The sequence below is a fragment of the Ambystoma mexicanum genome, chromosome 6p, assembly GCF_040938575.1.
Source record: "Ambystoma mexicanum isolate Mex_15411 chromosome 6p, UKY_AmexF1_1, whole genome shotgun sequence".
NCBI classification, from domain to species: Eukaryota; Metazoa; Chordata; class Amphibia; order Caudata; family Ambystomatidae; genus Ambystoma; species Ambystoma mexicanum.
This window is the reverse complement of record NC_090935.1, coordinates 1,267,098,366-1,267,117,433: the sequence shown is the minus strand read 5'-3', so window position 1 is coordinate 1,267,117,433 and position 19,068 is coordinate 1,267,098,366. Positions and strand designations below refer to the sequence as shown.

General features: G+C 44.2%; 1 protein-coding gene across 5 annotated transcripts in view; it reads right to left on the bottom strand.

The window, feature by feature from the left end:
* KDM4C (lysine demethylase 4C) overlaps positions 1-19,068 on the bottom strand; it is a 3,084,728-nt gene that overhangs the window by 1,366,171 nt on the left and 1,699,489 nt on the right. For all 5 annotated transcript variants that reach the window (XM_069625930.1, XM_069625928.1, XM_069625929.1 and 2 more), the window contains one exon: positions 4,496-4,905. In XM_069625930.1, coding sequence (XP_069482031.1) covers positions 4,496-4,905 — 410 coding nt within the window. The remainder of the gene's footprint in view (positions 1-4,495; positions 4,906-19,068) is intronic.

The window sequence follows — 19,068 nt, the reverse complement described above, 5'->3', positions numbered from 1 at the left end:
TAGCGGTCACAGGTACTGCTAATTCCACCGGATTCGTAATCCCCTTAGAAGGGGAGGGAATTGTTGCACAGACAGGGGCACCTGCCGAAAAAAGGGTTTTAAAGAATTGATTAGTATAAGTATTTATTTGTTTCATATTCTTCTGATTTTTTGTTTTCTTTATTTGTTGATTATGCTTTTTTTTAACTGTATGAGCAAAGCCCTTTGACTGAGCCGAAGCCTTAGTGAGGTTGATAATATCAGCCAGTTTTTCCACGGTAAAGTCAGGTTTAGAATCTAATAATGAAACAATATTATTTCCCTTAACTGACTCAGCCATTACTTGAATGGTAGGTTCTGAGGATAGACCCTTAGGAAGTGGGCTTAAAAATGTAGAGATCGACTCCTCTAGGGCTTTCTCTACTAGTAGTTTGGTAATTACTTTTGTGGAAGTAATAGCGGGATCTACATCAGAGGTATAACCCGCTTGTGTAGCCTCAGCCTTCATAGGGGAGATCATGGGGAGTTGATGGGAGATCCCCCTGTCCAAACCATGAGAGGAAGTTCCTGAGGCCCTATTAATGGGGTCCCCTGGGAAAGTAGCCGTTTGAACACTTAAAGGTATCTTGACCGAAGGTACTTCCGTAGTCAGATGAGTAGAGAGAACAGAGTCTGAAGACTGTTTTGTTATTAAGGGATGTTCTTCCTTAATAATTTTTACCAATTCTTCAAATCTATCCAGACCTTCCAGCCTGTTATAGATTTCAGAGAGTAAGAGAGAGTGTGATCTTACCTCTGACCATATATTGTCATAAAGACTCACAAAAGAACTAAGAACCATTTTCAATGCGGATAAAGTGGGTTGAGTTAATTTTATTCTGTCATCTGCCTCTTTAAGTGTGTGGTGCATAACAGACTGGCTAGCATGATCCTTTTGTAAGTCTAGAAGTAAACCCCTTTCCCGAAGCCAATTTTGCTTCTCAGTATACTCATCAATAAAATCAGTGAGTTCCGAAGGAGAGCCCCCATAGGAGGCATCACAGGTTTGCTGAGTAACATTATTTGTGTTAATGGAGTTAGGATCCAAATGACTCTCTGCTATTGCCTTATCTGTAAACTCTATGATACTAATATCATCAATATAATTGTCTCCAGGGTCTTCAGTGTCCAACTTCTTTACTACATCCACCAGATGTGTATGATCCAAAGTGGCCACTGATAAGACTGAGAGCGGAGGTTTGATAAGGGTACTAGTGGCTGTCCTTTTTCCAAAAAAATTAGAATTTTTTTTCCCTTGGATAGGTTTACTCTGAGAACCAGTGTGAGGTTTTATTTTAGGGGAATGAATCAAAGGTCTTGTAAGAGGAGTTTCACTATGGGAATGTTGGCAATGCCCACAGGTGTAGCAGAGAGAGTAACATGAATAGAGGAAGTATGGTTAACCTCCTTACCAGAGGAAAATGCCACAGTTGATATGTTAATACCAGAAGTACCACAATTCCGATCAGCCTCTGCTGGAGGCTATTGTTGCACAAAAGACTCTTTAGAAAGAGCAGAAGATTCATTAGCATTCATAACAGAATCATCCGACATTAAGGCAGGTAAAGGCAGCCTAGGTTGGAGTGGAACGGGGGTTTGGTGCACAGAATTCACTGTGCTAACATTGAAGTGATCAGTGTGTATCTTTGCCCTAAGTAGGCTGCCCCCTTCCTCCAAATTTGAGGCTATAGTAGTAGCCGCCAGACGATCCTCCTGTGTATCTATTGAAATATCTTGATTTCCAGTGAAGATGCAGCTATTATTGGCTAGAGTGCGTGGAGTAATACCCATCAGGTTAAATAAATCAGTCCTTTCTTGCGAATGAATTTGGGCATGAGCCATACATTGTTTGGAAACACAATCTTCCAGAGTATCTACTATTGTATGTTGTGACTTGCACAAAGAAATAGAGATGGGTTTTCCTGATGGAATACCATCCATTGAGGAAGGAGAAAGAGCCACCACTACGGGGGAATAGAATCCAGAGAGGCCTCCAAAGCTACCTGGCTCCTAAGTCCCTTAGGTGTCATTCAAACCGGTGTAGGTCACAGACGGACTAAGGCAAAAAACCGTGGGGATAAACAGTTAAAGAAAAATTTATTGATAATAGAGTAGAGGAACTCCTAAAGATAGGATCTGTAGCCAATACAAAAAAAATTTAAAAAAAATAATGTATAAAATGCACTGAATACAAAGATTAGCAAAAATACATGAAATAGCACAAAAAATAGTTTAAAACACTATGATAAAATACAATAAATATGGATCTCCTTCAAAAATAGGGATAAAAATCGGAACTGAGTATAGCAGCAAGTTTATCAATTGTAATATCTGTTTAAAAGGTCAGTCAATAAAAGAGAACCATTAGACAGCAAAGATCTTAAGAAGCTCCCAGTAATAGGGTAAGGAACGCCCGACAGCTCGAGGAGCTGCCAGAGTCCGACTCTCCCCCCTTACCCTAATTACTATTGAGTATTAAGCAGATGAAGAAGCGTAAGACCTTAAACTGGTGTACTCACAAGCCCGTTGTACAAGGACAAGTCACAACCAAACAGCAAAACAGCGGCTCCAGCCCTTAGTGTCTACAGGGCTTAACGCTGCAAGGGTAGTTGGGCCGGCAATAAATGCTGGGAAAAAGTCATGTGATTAGACACGTGACCGCAACGAGGTCCGCCTCTTACAGGAAGCAGAGTTGATCCAGCAAGAGCTCAGCTTGCAGTGCTGTTCCTGGATAGAATGCTGCAGGCAGTGGTAAGCGTTCGCACAACAGAGCGGTCCTTCAAAGCAAACAAAACACCTTATTGATAAGGAACCACACACTGCCACTCTTCCCAACAGGTTGGGAGAGTGGGAGAAGGTAGCAGAGTCACTGTGGAGTACTGCTATGGTAGCAGAGTAGGGTTGTGAGGTTTTTGTGATAGCAAGAACTGAAAAATGAGTGATTAATGCCAAAGTGGTCAGTGACAAAGGAAGACTTGTTGCAGAGGGATTGTGAATTCCAGAGGCCAAGTGAAAGAGCGATATGAGGTGGGGGACAGGAGCAGGTGTTCTGCAGTAGGTGAGAGGGATAGATTTGTTTCGATACCCTGGGAGAATGGCAGTGTCGTGTTTGAGCGGTTAGGGTGCACAGGAGAAGGGGAGAGAGATGGGGAGGCCATAGAGTGCAGCAGAAGTAAAACCAAGTTGAGGCTGAAGTCTACAAGAAAAGGCACACAGGGCAAGGAAAAGAGTAGGCAGAAGGAGGTAGCATTATAAAGGGTAGAAGAAATAGTCAAGTGATGAAAATGAAGAAAGGGTCCAGCACATTGGAGAGAGGTTAGGTAGGTGATCAGAGGGGTGGACTGGTTAGCTGACAGCAAGCAGGTGTACAATCTGAGTTGGGCTAGAATGGAGATAAGGGTAGACAAAAGACAATTAACAGGCCCAATTTTCTTGAGGTAACAGGAGCTCAACACTGACTAAATTGTCAAAGGTGGGAATGATCCATATGCGTTAACGCAGAAGTCTGGTAAAGGGTGAGCTCAGCGAAGATCTGGCTTGAGCAGGGGTTCTGCTTTAAGACCTTTGCAGCTCAAACGAGACCAAAAACCACTGACTAAACTACAGCTGTGTGGGTATTTTAAGTTGTAATTTGTTTTGACCATTATAAAAGGAGTTGGGGCTAACACCCCATACTCTACTCTCTTTTCCCCCACTAAAGGATATTACGCACTGTCCTTATTTTTACCAGCTGTTTTCCTCAGTGTATCTTCATACCAGTGCCTCATGCCCATGCCAATTTTCCTCCAGTACCTCCTCAAAACCATCTTTTATTAAATGAGCACAACTTCCTCTGACTCCCATCATTCACTGCGGTAGTAAAAACCCCTCTTGCAATTCCACTTTTTTACCAAACCAATTTTCCTAATCCCCCGCCATTTCTGACATCTGCCCCTTGCTACCGGGACTCTTCTTTATCTTTGGTGGTCATTAAATATAGCCACAAATGTCCTCCAAGTGGTTCCACCTGATTTTTCACCCAAAGAACAGACCCTCAAACAATATAGCATATTGCTGCCCAACACATCCTGTACATGAGAACCCCATAAGAGGGGTTCCCAATGACATTTGTAATAACACTCAATCAAAAACTAGTCAGATGATGAACGCTAAGTGCTACCCAATTACCAGCAAGTCTGAAATTCTGTGCCACTAACTTACACAACATTGCAGGAGGGAACCGGTCGAAAGCACATATGTCAGGAGTGTTTTAACACAGCTGCAATTCCAGTGATCAACAACAGCCAACTTACTTAGCAGATCGTTGTTGGGCTGCCGACATCACTCGATTGAATAATGGGATGCAAAAACATTGCTACACATTTCACCATGCGTTTCCTTAGATCTAAAAGTGACATATTTGAAAGAAACTGCGAGGAAAAGAATGCATGCAAATTGTTTTGTCAAATGCTGGCTTTACGTTTTTATTGCCTGCTACCTTTTCAGTGTCCAGATCACCGTCAGTGACATCAAGGTCACTGCAGTCTTCCTCTGATGAATCGCTGCTGCTTTCTTCTTTTTCATAGTGCTGTGCCTCCGAGAGAATGCACCCATTAGTCCTTTGACATGAGACAGGCTGTCTTGAATCCTCCTCCGATTTCACCACATTTTCTAGTTTTTCGCAACTAGCAGGAGCAAACAGTGAGTCAGACACTTCCTGAAGAATAGGGAATGCTTGAATACAATCCATCATGTCTGTCTCTTCAGTTTTAATTTTATGGATTTCAGGAGCAATTTGTTTGTCTTCGGTTTTAATTCTTTGCACTTCTGTAGATGTTCCCTTCTCTTCTGTTTCAACAGATTGTGCTTCAGAAATATTGCTAAGAAGAGACTCAGAACCACCATTCCCTAGTGAGATAGAAAGCATTGTTTTGTTAATACACTCCCTCTCACACGCATGCATCACCATAACCATGACATGCTCCCTGTATGGATTGCTGCACTGAACTTCACAATGTCATTACATTCTCCCCAACTAAAGATATAATCTAACAGCTCTCTAATTGAAAAAGTTGCAAGGTGCTGCAAATAAATGGTATGAGTATTTATTTTACTACAAAAAAGTTTACAAAGAATATCATTTGATTTTCAAGGCGAAAATAATTACATGTTTACGTATTGGTCCTTCCATTACACAAATCCACATGTTTGCAATAGATCAATGCTTGCTTTCCTACTCCCTCTTATTCCTACAACAACCACCAACACTCCTTAGAAATACCATGGAAAACATACTGGACCTTTGTGGTTAGTGTTAAAGACAATAAACATAGGGCATTTAATGTATTTACTTGCTAAAAGTTGGCTATTTATAAGGTGCTATGTCAGGATGCTGTTAGAAGCCATGGATTGGCGACTACACTTACCGACTGAATGTCATGCTAGTGGACACTTAATACATGGCATAACAGACACAGGGATGAGAAAGGTGAATAAGCGCATTACTGTGCCATGAACAAGTGAGGGATGTGCCGTGTTATCTAGATGAAAAATGTATTTTATGTTTTTACTTGGAACTATGGTACATTTATTTGACTAATACATGTTTTGACATCATGGGTCGCTCCTTGAGCTAGGTCTGAAGCAGAACATTGCATTATAAGAACAGGAGTCATACAAAGGATTACGATTTAATGAGCTGCTGAGAGTGTGGTTGGGTCACAACAGGTTTGATGGAGTCCTTTCAAACAGTTTGCTAACAATATGTTAAGATTAAGTGCCATTTTCTTTATTTAAACTTCCTTGAAACAGCAGACCCAAGTTAAACGTTTTACAAAATGTTTCAACAGTCCACAGGACTCAGGTGTGAAGAACAAAATTGGTTTGCCCAAGTAAAGGATCCGTGAATGAGCACTGTGTGACTGCATTGTCATGGGCTGCGTTTTAAGGTGCTAAACCCTTGTCGTAAAGCAGTGGCTCAGATAAAAGGTATGTTTTGGTTAGTGATATTACTAATGAGAAGGTTATTTGTTTATGACCCATTTAGACATAAGAAGCTATTAAGAATAGTTTGCTAATTCATGCCTGGCACTGCGGGATGCAGAATTGGTCCAGCAGATAACCACAACCTCTCCTGATACTGAGCTGGATCTTGGTGTCAACAACATATACGAGGAATAGGAGCTCATATCAAATGGGTGCATTTATGTGTTTAATAGGAGTAGAGAGAAGGCTGATCCCTTATACACTATGCCTCCAAAAATTAAGTTGTTGGGCTGCAAAACGCTAAACGCTGTTCGGTTCCTTCTGGCATGAAAGCACATCCAGTTCCAAGGATGTTCTGGATTCTTGTCTGTGGTACTTTCCCTTGGTGGGAAACCTAGTCGTCAGATGGATCATAGGATGTTGATGGGTTAGGGAAGAATTAGAGTGTTGCTTGCCATTACCTAGGTAAACATGAACATCTGTTATTGATGTGGGACCCCTGTATGGTCTAAACTGCAATTGGTGATTATAGAGTAGTTATTTCACAAGCATTGCTTGTTTTGGCATGTCAGCTCTGTTTCAGTTAGTTCAGCAACGAAAGCTAGTCGTTAATTTCATGTTACGTTCATCTTCAATAGTAACTCAAGTGACTCATACTTGTTTCGGCACCGTCAGGAGTATGCTTTGTGTTGTACATGACTGAAATATGCTCCTTCAAAATGTTGTGAGGGCATTGGGTAGTACAGGAGCTAGAGCTACATCTCTAAAGGGCATTATTCAAAATGCACTTTGTAAATAATATGCTAGAACCCTTTTCCCAAAAAGCAGTCAAATCCAGTCCTTCAACATACAATTATCAACTTTATTACCACTGCCAGATGCAGTTAAGTCATTCAAATCCAGCCAGTTGTCTTAGTCCTGAGATGACTTTAAGAATTACTGTTTTCTGTTAGATTCAAAGGTGATCAATATCGTATAGTCTACCTTGTTAGTTTAGCTTAACCTAACCAGCAGACGCAATTGTCAATGCATTGTTTCTAAGTATCGGCTATGGCAAAAGATAAATCATTCACGCTGCAAGAAAAACATTATAAAATGTAAATTCTTCCGGGGCGCGTAGCTTGGCAGCCATGGACTAGGCTGCTTTTCCTGGGAAAGCTCTGTGATCTGAAAGCCAATCCAAAGGTGCGCGTGCAGTTTGTATGGCGATTCCAGCACGAAAAGTTAACCAGAACAAACATGAACATATGGGGACCCGAATGTCTGTTCTAGCAAGGAGATCGAAGCAGCACATCAAAAGTTATGCAACTTTGTTGCCTCTGTTGGATGCCGTGAAGCTAGCAACAAAATGGCGGTGAGCTCAAACAAAGGAGCCCTTTGAAGTGAGGACCGCGAATGCTGAGAGCGCCGCTGGAGAAAAGAGGAGTCGGCGCGTCTTTGTAATGGTGCCTGAAAGCTAAGCAGCAGGAACATACCTGGCAGGGCGTTGGAAGTACAACGCAGTGCAGCAGTCCGTAACGTAGCGCTAAGAAACTGCAGGTGCATGGGATTGCTTTGGGGGCACGGAGTAGGTGACAGACTCCCCCGCTAGAAGCGCCTAACGAGTGCGCTGCAGAAGCTAGATGTGCCGAGAACGGGAGCATACAACCACCCGTAAGCGAAACGACCTCCGCGACCCCAAGCTGACACGAAGTAATGCCAGAGGTTTGGTGCAATGGGCGAATACAGAGGAATAAACGCAGAGAACACGTGAGGATAATGGAGTTAAAGACGTGCAGCGGAAACATCGGATGGATCTGGATTGACGGCGCTGCAAAGCGAAAAACATTGACACAGAGCCACCGCCACTAGTAACTGCCATCAAACACAGATAAACATGAAAATGGCATTAGAAGTCATTCCCACATCATCAGAAGTCATCATGCTGTTAAAGTCATCAGCAAATGTCTCAGAATGGTGGGTGATGATTTGGGGATGAGCTTAGGATGACTTGCTGATGATGCTAACATCATCCCTATTTTAGCAAACTCTTTGTTCCTGATGATTTTAGGATGACTTGCCGATTACTTCAAGAGCATCACCATGATGATTTGGGGATGAGCTTAGGATGACTTGCTGATGATGCTAACATCATCCCTATTTTAGAAAACTCTTTGTTCCTGATGATTTTAGGATGACTTGCCGATTACTTCAAGAGCATCACCATGATGATTTGGGGATGATTCTGGGATGACCTGCCGATTACTTCAAGAGCATCGACAGGTTTGCCCCGGTGATTCTGGGATGACCTGCTGATTACTTGACAAGCATGTTTGTCCCTGATGATTTGGGGATGATTCTGGGATGACCTACTGTCAAGAGCATCGTCATGAAACATGTTTGTTCTTGATGATTTGGGGATGGCTTACTGATTAATCACAGAGTTTGTAGGATGATTTGCGGTCTAATACGGATAGTCTTTCAGCTTTTGCTTAATTGCACTTGTGCTGAATGATTTTTTAATGCTTTGCTAAGCACATCTGTTTGGCATCAGTTTTAATTGCATGTAAAAAGCATAATATGGATATGATCATTTAAATTGCAACACCCAATGTAAAAGTGCTGAACCATTGACCAGGAATCACACTTAAAAAGCATACATGCCACAGAAATAGTTTTCTTGCAGTAATAAGTGACTAACGCATAAGTATGGGAATTCACCGCTAAGTACATTCTATAGTCAAAAATAGTCATTTTAATTAGTCATCATGCACCCTTCCAAACCAAATCCATGTGATTCAAGACACATATTGGTAGAACTTGCCATGGAGCCCAAATTAAGCCACAATTATCCAACCTTAACATTTGTTAGACAGTAATCAGTGCACTCATTTTACATTGGTGCCTATCACGCAATGACTACTGTTCTGCATGAGTACAGCGAGGAGTACGGTCTAAAATGATTACTCAGGCCCCACACTACTACAAACTTGGAGTGATCCCAATCATATGTTTGAATAAGGCTTCGACTGGCAGTCTATACACTTCCCGAAGACAATGTGAGCTGGCAAGATAAGCGACTGAAACAGGATTACTTCAATGATTCCAAAATGAAATCATGTCCAACCAAAATTTTTCCAAAAAAGAAAAATTGCATATATAGCGCTATTCTTTCACTTCTGCCAAAAATTCAATTACTTCAGTACAAGTTATGTGAAATGTTTTCACTGGACATAAAAGTAGTAATTAATAATGGGGGCTTTAACAAAACCCTTTATGTATTTTTGAAGATGATACATTGTTCGTATCATTCTGTTACTGGGTGGAAGAAGTAGGTAAATAAGATTAAGCATGTAGTTAGCAGCTTCATCACTCAAACGAAAACGAATCATAAAGCAACAAACTAGTAGAACAACCACTCCCAAACACCTGGTTGACCCTTCAAACATAGGTTGTTTTTCATCTGAGGGTAGCGTTTCATCAGCTTGTACTTGAACTTCTTCATAATCATTTTGAATGGTGTATCCAATTTGATCGGCAAGTACCTGCAAACCAGAACTATGCTCAGAATCATGACCAGAATCATGAACATGCCCATTCATTTCACCCATCAGGGTGCCACATAACTCATTCCACATAGTGTCAGTCATGTCTTCATCTGCTTGTGGTGTAGAATCTGGTAAGGTTGTACAGTCACTCTCGTCCATTTCCTCAGAGACACTAATGGGAGCTGTGTGTGTGCTTCTACCAATGATGTTCTCTTCAATTTGGGTGTGTTGCTCTTCACAGTATGCGGTAGAAGGATCTGCAATGCAATGCAATGCAATAGCGGGTCACTCACAGGACAAATTGATTAATTCAACTAGTAAAAATTGGGTTGTGCATAGGTATAAATAGAAATAGTAAACTTGTGTTATTTGTATGAGAATCAGCTAGCATCAGTTTAAATTAGTTTATCAATTCAGATCATTTATTATAAGTGGACCAAGGAGTAAGCGTTACAGACTACCAATAGCTGTTTGTGTGCAGTGAGTTTTTTAACTGAATGTATCAATAACAGTGTTTTGTGGTTATGTGCAATAAAATACTATAACATACATTTGGAATGGTTATAATGTACCTAGGAAGAAAAGGTCATCTGCTCTATTAAAAGTCTTGGCATGGTCTTCTATCGCCTTCTTGGATGTTCCACATACAGTGTTTGAAGAATCAGTTTCTACGATGAAATGTTCCTTCTGCAGCCACACATAAAACCAGTATTAGAATTGCATAATTGTCATACAGGTCTTGCTTTAAGAGCCAGAGAGTGTAAAGTATGAATGCACAGAATAGAGAAAACAGTGCAATCCATTTTTTGTAAGGTCCTCGTTTCTTTCCTTTTCCTCGAGGGGGCCTTTCATCCATTTCCATTTGTATGGCTGTGTTGGTTGACAGAAATACCCTAACCAGATTATACAAGCAATTAAAAGTTAGTCAAATAATTAAGATAACAGAACAGAATACAGGTGGCAAAAGGGGTGCCCTGCGTATTCATGGATACCAAGGTGCATTTTTAGCCGTCTAAAATGTTGGGCTAAAATGGAAGCCATGAGGCCTAAACATAGCATGCACCCCCTGGGTGAGAATCCTTTGGCATCCCAGTCAAAAACAAGCACCTAGCACCCTCAAAATCCCCATTGTGGCAAGGGTAAAGCTTGAGACTATGTTGGGCCAAAATGGAAGCCATGAGGCCTAAACATAGCATGCACCCCCTGGGTGAGAATCCTTTGCCATCCTAGTCAAAAAAAGGCACCCAGCGCCCTCAAAATCCCCATCGTGGCAAGGGGAACGCTTGAGACTATGTTGGGCTAAAATGGAAGCCATGAGGCCCAAACATAGCATGCACCGCCTGGGTGAGAATCCTTTGCCATCCCAGTCAAAAACAGGCACCCAGCACCCTCAAAATCCCCATCGTGGCAAGGGTAAAGCTTGAGACTATGTTGGGCTAAAATGGAAGCCATGAGGCCTAAACATAGCATGCACCCCCTGGGTGAGAATCCTTTGCCATCCCAGTCAGAAGCAGGCACCAGCACCCTCAAAATCCCCATCGTGGCAAGGGTAAAGCTTGAGACTATGTTGGGCTAAAATGGAAGCCATGAGGCCTAAACATAGCATGCACCGCCTGGGTGAGAATCCTTTGCCATCCCAGTCAAAAACAGGCACCCAGCACCCTCAAAATCCCCATTGTGGCAAGGGGAACGCTTGAGACTATGTTGGGCTAAAATGGAAGCCATGAGGCCTAAACATAGCATGCACCGCCTGGGTGAGAATCCTTTGCCATCCCAGTCAAAAACAGGCACCCAGCACCCTCAAAATCCCCATTGTGGCAAGGGGAACGCTTGAGACTATGTTGGGCTAAAATGGAAGCCATGGGGCCTAAACATAGCATGCACCCCCTGGGTGAGAACCCTTTGCCATCCCAGTCAAAAGCAGGCACCCAGCACCCTCAAAATCCCCATCGTGGCAAGGGTAAAGCTTGAGACTATGTTGGGCTAAAATGGAAGCCATGAGGCCTAAACATAGCATGCACCCCCTGGGTGAGAATCCTTTGCCATCCTAGTCAAAAAAAGGCACCCAGCGCCCTCAAAATCCCCATCGTGGCAAGGGGAACGCTTGAGACTATGTTGGGCTAAAATGGAAGCCATGAGGCCTAAACATAGCATGCACCCCCTGGGTGAGAATCCTTTGCCATCCCAGTCAGAAGCAGGCACCAGCACCCTCAAAATCCCTTCGTGGCAAGGGTAAAGCTTGAGACTATGTTGGGCTAAAATGGAAGCCATGAGGCCTAAACATAGCATGCACCGCCTGGGTGAGAGAGGGATAGGGCGGGGCCTGAGGCTTCATGTAGCCAAGTTTCGGTGACCATTAGAAGATCTAGATCTAGGGTGGTAATAAGGTCGTGGATGTCTAGTGCATGCGCATTGATGGAGCGGGCGTTGATGAGGGCACATTTGAGGTGCGGTTCAGGGGTGACATTGATGGTCGAGGGTGGCATATCCGAACCGGTGGGAGGCATGTTTTCTGGGGTCATAGACACTGATAAAGTGGCATTTGCATCATTAGGTAGCAAGGCAGTGGTAGAAGAATTGCAAATAGCGGTAATTTCATTCAAACCAGTGGGGGGCATGTTTTCTGGGGTCATAGACACAGATAAAGTGGCATTTGCATCATTAGGTAGCAAGGCAGTGGTAGAAGAATTGCAGATAGCGGTAATTTCATTCAAACCAGTGGGGGCATGTTTTCTGGGGTCATAGACACAGATAAAGTGGCATTTGCATCATTAGGTAGCAAGGCAGTGGTAGAAGAATTGCAGATAGCGGTAATTTCATTCAAACCAGTGGGGGGCATGTTTTCTGGGGTCATAGACACAGATAAAGTGGCATTTGCATCATTAGGTAGCAAGGCAGTGGTAGAAGAATTGCAAATAGCGGTAATTTCGGGTCAGGTTGCCTTGGCAGACCTGCTGGGCTGCAGGTGCTCCATTTTTAAAATGTAAACTGCTTTTCACTTTACAGAAACATGGGCCCAATTCTGAAGTCCATGTAAAATTGGAAAAGTATTGTTCCTTGGTGGAACAACACTTTTCCTAAAAGCACGGTATTCTGTGACATTAAGAATGTGGAGGTACAGACATCAAAGCTTCCAGTGTCCCTAATATGGCCTGACTATGTGCCTCTGAGGAGTCCAGGACAGGCACTGCCTGGGGATTCTCCTTGCAGAGCACAAAAAGGAGTTAAAATACGGTGCCTGTGAGGTATCGTTAACATCTATTGTGCAAGTCTTTCCTATGTAAACTGCACATTTCCCAGATGGCTGTACCACTTTTCTGATTTACTGAAAGCATAAAGACACTTTTGTAAGTCAGAAATGGCAGTTTTGAGAAATGCTCAGAAATTAGAAAATGGCAGTTTTGAGAAATGTACAAAGTGACACCTGAGAGAATTGTGTCTTTATTTAAAAGTTTTCAAGCTTCAGATTTATTTTTATTTTTTTCCATTTATTTTGGATTTGGGGGATTTTTTTCCAAGCAACGATTTGTTTGTCTTGGGCTGCAGGAGTTTTTGGGATTTTTTTACTGACTTCTTTCTCAGTAAAAACAAGCCACTAACACTACTTTTTATTTTAACTTAGTAAATATGTGTTTTCTCTATGTTTATGAATTGTGCTGTTTCTTACTTTTGAAACCCACTCATGGCGTTTACATGTGCGTAAGGCGATGCAGCGCGTTTTTTCCTTCCACCTGGGAACACTGGACAATGGAGGACGAGATTCGAGCGTGGATCATGCTGCTGGGATCGATAAACAAAGCCAGAATCATTGAGTAAGGAGCTGATGTACGCGTTTTAGGCTTTATTTCAGAGTGATGAGTGTGTCTCTCGGGAGTCAGACAGGTTGTGTTGATTTGAGGCAGACACTGCCTTTGTAGTGCGCGCACCCCACGTCCAGCGCCCCCATCCGCCTCCTTGGACCAGCGACGCCATTTCTCCGTGAGCCTCCAAGCATGGAGCATGCACGGTTGCAGACCCTTGGTGTATATCATATGTTCCCTGCTAAAGGCCGGCACAGTGCGTGTATCTGCAGGACACCGGGATGTTTTCCTTCCCTGGATAACAGGCTGCAGGCACATTTCATTACTTTCACACGGTGCAGCTCTAATACCTGCTTTACAAGTGATATTAGGCTAGAGCTTTACAGGAGAACATATAATATACACACGTGTCCGCAACATTGTGCTCCATTGTTTTCATACGACTTCAATGATCCAGCGTCATATATGCCAGCTATGGCTTTTGGGAGTTTCAGTCCAAAACACATTAACGTACCATATGCAGCTGCAATTGTACTCGGAGCTGGGATTGGGTGTATGTGTATCTCATAGGCAGTGTGGGAGGGAAGGGGTGCAGTGGGCGCGCCTAGACCTACTGCAATTGATTTACTGGCACAACTGCACTTTATCACAAAACCAGCTGAGTTTTCGAGAGGGGCCGTTGTATAGGACATGACTCATGGGTGGCACCTCAAAGAAAAGGAGCCTGCAGTCGTAAATCCTACTTTGGAAGCTGTGCAGTTAGAGCAGCATCTGTGGAGTTCGAGGGGGGGGGGGGGAGCTAATTTAATGAATATGTTGACCCAACTGTGCATTTTGAAAGCTCACTGGGGCCACGACTGTGTTCAAAACGACCACATCCCTTTCAATTTACCCGCATTTGGCTGTCCTCTAAGAAATTCATACAGATTAAGAAAGTTCGTGCATATGTAGCCCCTTTTTCCCCAGATCTAACTTGGGAGCCTGCACTTGAATGGGACAATAAGTGGGGGGGGGGGGGGGGGTTTGGAAAGATATCCACAAGGATAACCTGAGGCGTTTCACACGAGTACACATTAGCTCTACATCGTGTGCCATCACCTGGGTGTAGTTGATCACAGCTGTTTCACTACATTTGGTGAAAGGCCGTTTTGCCAGGTTTTTTTGCTGCATTTTTGTTATAGGGCTTGGGGTAGGGGAAAATTAAGTCATTGTGGGTGTTGGGAGGACGCCCCCATAGATAAATGGGGCAAAATGGGCAGGCGCCGTGGTGGTCCATCTCCCCTTGAATCATCTTCCCCTTCCCTGTTGATGCTCTACATTCATGGCTGCCTCTCCCTTGCCAGATGCCTTAGAAATATTGCCTCCTGCTTTCCTTAATCGGCTGTTGCAAGACCCCCCCCTGTGGCATGGAACATGAACATTCGCAACCACTGGAATGTAAACATGTCTGTCTTCAGCACTTAGCAATGGCTGGTTTGCTTTCGTCTTTGCAATTTTTTTTGGCAAATGGCCTGAACCATGGCACATGAATGCGGTTGCACATTGATGGTGCCATTTCACGACCAGGTCCATTCCACTGAATGCCCAGCACCTCTGAAAAGCTGGTGGAGATGATTGATCAAACCGCAGTCGCTTTGACATCTGTGCAGAGCCTGCTGACGCAGGTTCGAATCCCGGCAGCCCCAAACTCAGCCTTTTATCCTTGCGAGGTCGATAAATGAGCACCACACATGGTGTGTGGGGGGTTGTTCCTTGGTGCTGTTCAGGGGTGCCTGGATGCTGAACGAATAGGCCTTCTCTGAGGTATTGTTGCAGTTTGCAAAGTCCATGCCTTAGTTTCTAAGTGGTGGGTGGGGGGGTCTCTGCATAAGGCCTGGGGTGGTCACTGGCTTGCCGGAGAGCATTTTTGGCTGAGTGTGAGGTGAAGGCACCCGACTTCTCTTTTCATGCGCGTCTCATTGCAATTTAAGGAATGCAAAATCTTTCTTATTTTTCGAAACATTCAGTTATTGCATTATGAAATGCTCCCTTGCTGCCTGGGCTTATTCTAACCCCCTCTCCCCGGCCATTTTGTTACCTGCGTTCCGGTTGGGTCCCCTCCTCCCCCTTACTCCCACGCATGGCTTTGTGTTCTCCCCTCACTGACTCTCTTGCTCCATTGACCTGTATCCCTCCCCTTTGCGCCTGGGACTGGGTCTGCGTCTTAGCTGTTAGGAGAGATATTGCGCAGTTGGGGGAGGAGGGGGCTGTTGAGAGAGAAGGGGCAGTTGGAGAGAAGGGGGTGGGGCAGTAGGAGGAGATGGGATGGTTCGGCAGTTGACGGAGAAGGGGCAATTGAAGAAGGAGGTGGTGGGGCAGTTGAGGAAGTTGGACACTTGGAGAAAAGGGGCTGGGGCAGTTGAATGGGGTTGGGCATTTGAGTGAGAGGGGGTGGGATCTGTTGGAGGCGAAATCGGGCAGTTGAGGTAGAAGGGGCAGTTGTGGGAGAAGGGGCAGGGCAGTTGGGAGAGAAGACAGTAATGGAAGGAAATGGGGTGGGGAGCAATTGAGGGAGAAGGGACAATTGGGGGGAATGGAATGGAGCAGTTGAAGGGGCAGGGCAGTTAATGGAGTAACTGCAGTGAAGGGGGATGGGGGTAGTTGGGAAAGACGTTGTGTGTGATAGAAGGGTGTATGAGTCTGATGGGAGAAGTGGGCAGTTAAAGGAAAAGGGGAAATTTTATGGAGAAGGGGTGGGGAGCAATTGAGGCCGAAGGGCCTGGGGGCAGTTGAAGGGGGGGGCGGTTTCGGGCATTTGTGCAAAATGGGGAGAACAGGATGGGGGCAGATAGGGAGCAGAGGATGTGGCAGTTGGAGAAGTGGTGGGGCATTTGAAGGGAGAAGGTGTGTTGGGCAGTTTGGGGAGAAGGGTGGTAGGAGCAGGTAAGGGTTCTCCCTTACCTGCACCCACCACCCTTCTCCCCAAACATCAGTTGGAGAATGAGATGTGGGGCCAGTAGAGGGGGAAAAGGCAGTAGGGTCCTGTGGGCAGTTGAGGGTGGAGCATTTGATGGATAAGGGGGTAGTTGGGGTGAATGGTGGCTGGGAGTAGTTGATGGAGAAGGAGGCAGTTGGAGAAGGGGGTGGTGCAGCTGTTGAGGGAGAAAGGGGCAGTTGGGGGGTGGTGGGGTAGTTGATGGAAAAGGATGCACTTGGAGAGGCTGTTAGGAGAGAAGGTGTGCAGTTGAGGGAGAGGGAGCAGGTAGGGGATGAATGAGGTGGGGCATTTCACAGTTAAGGGGCAAAGAGTGGATGGGAGTAGTTGACGGGGAAGGGGCTGGTGGGGCAGTCGAGGAGGAGAGGCCATTTGGGGGTGAAGGGAGATGGGGAGTATGTTGGGAGAGATGGTGCACAGTTTCAGTGTCTTTATATTTCAATTTGAACTTCCATCTTAGGTCAACTAGTGTGGAGTAAAACCGCTCAAATAAACAAGGCAATATGTAGTACACACACAGGCTTGAATGCTTTTATTGTTGCTGGGAATGAGTGCAGCACTTAAATATTTTAATAAAGTTACTCATTCACCACACAAAGGGGGGGCCCGCATGGTGCTAAAATACACATATACACTGATTTAAAACATTTTCTTGGCAAAGGAAATCTCTTTTAATGGTGTTACGAGCACAAGAAGATTGTCCTAGTGGCTTTTTCGGGGGATTGCTCATTCCTCAGGGCTGTCTGTCCTTAACAGGAAGGCACCGAAAAGCGGAAGTTTTACTTTGGTCTCGAGGGATTAGAATGTCTGATCACCGTTTTCAAAACTGAAGATTACTGTTCTACTGGGTCATTCAGTTCAAGAACTACAGCCATGAGATGGATGTTCAAAGGGCCCCAAAGAAAAAGCAAGAGGCCAAGGCGACGACGAGAGAAAGGCACTCTGCACTGAACGTCCGGCTCTTTCTCAAGAAACTTTTCTTCAACCTCCTGGAAAACTGCTACAATCATCTCATATATATTGTGAAGGTGAGTTGGGCCTGTTGGGATTGGAGTACATTGAGCGTAATGGCAAGGGCAGGAACGGTGAGAGCGCACTGACACATGGGGGTTCACTCTTGCCAACTGAGACTAGCAAGACATAAGCGAAGAGCCCAATGTTGGAGCTCTGTTCCGCACTACACTGGTCACAGCACTGGCTATTCACCTCACAACTTGTCTCAGTGTGAACTAGCTGAAGCAGCAAGTTTGCTGCACCAGTTCTAAATCGAGTGGCTGAAGGCAGACCTGGTTAAGACATTTCTATTACACCAGTAGTGGGTTTACTACTCCAATTAAGTTATTAACGCTCAGAAGACTGCTTTGAAAAAAACACTGGCAGGCACTTTGAGTGCACCGTTTGATGGGATGGCTTGATTAATAAGAGCTCAAAGAGTTCCCATGAGAAGGTATTTTGGGGCAAGCGCAGGATCTGGGTGTAAATGGCTATGGGGATTAGCATGGCCATGGCCAGTCAATAAGTGGGCAAATAACCAAACATCTGCATGCTTTGTGTCCCTCCTTTTATGACATTCCCCCCTAGGTGTACTCTATTCCAATAGTTTCAGTGACACCCGATAGCCCTCAACTGACTCTCTGGGCAGGGTCAGGGCACCCATCCGACTTCCTGGCTGGTTCTCAGGTTCTCCTTCCCTGTTACTCCCTGGGCTGGATCTCCACCTGAAACCATTGCTCACTGGTAGGGGCAGTGGACCAAGTTGTAATTGTGTTCTTCTCCCACTGTTACCGCAGTGTGATATCCTGCGCAATTTGCCTTATTGTTCTTGTCTACGCTGTTAGTTAGTCTGATGGCCAGAAAGTAGGTGCCTTTAACTTTTGTTTTTTGTTTTTTTTTAAATTGTAGAACAGTTACAAGCCACGCAAAGACACAATCAGTTGGCAATACATCATTTGCAGGCATCACTGGCGGCGCTTACCAGGACCGATTCATTACCAGAATCAGTGGAGAAGTCGTTGGGAATGGACACTGGATCATCCACACAACAGAAGGTGATATTCCCCTCATAACAGAACCGTTCCCAATTTAAAAACTGTAGTTAACTTACTTAATTTTGAGAGTACCTTTTCCGCATTGAATGGACACCATAAATAGATGGTGGCCGTTACGCGAAAGCTGTTGGTGTATCAATTCGCTACTGCATGAACAAATTCTATTCTAGACTAATAAATCATTTGTTTCTAATACATTTTAAAACCTGTCCCTCACATTCATTGCACATTGGCCATTCCTGGTTTCCAAGCAGAATAGGGGTAATTAAAGGCAGGGAGTGGGTATTATCTTTGGGGTGTTATATATTTGTTAGTCCATTCGAGTATGTAACAAATCAGTGATGCATGGTTTTCAGGCAGGAGGCGTTGGGTCACCCATGTAAGCAAGGTGTGCTTTGGTATATCTGGGGTCATGTGTTTCCGGACCTTCTGGTTATGTTAATTAGCAAAGGGTTTAAAAGACTATTTCCCCACATCCACTTATGCTTTCTATTTCTAACTGTGTGATAGTTTCTAATTTAAAAGTCAAACTGTTGTATCTACACAATGAATCTGTCAATCTTGTTTCTGCATGATTGTCCTGTCTCCCATCCCCACCGACTCAGTGCCTGGCTCGACATCTCCTCAAAGACATATTAACCCCTTTGACCATTAAAGACCATAAATCTTCTGAATGCAGCCACAGAAAACCATGATTCATTTTCAGTTCAAATCTATCTTTTAAGCCTGTTTCAACC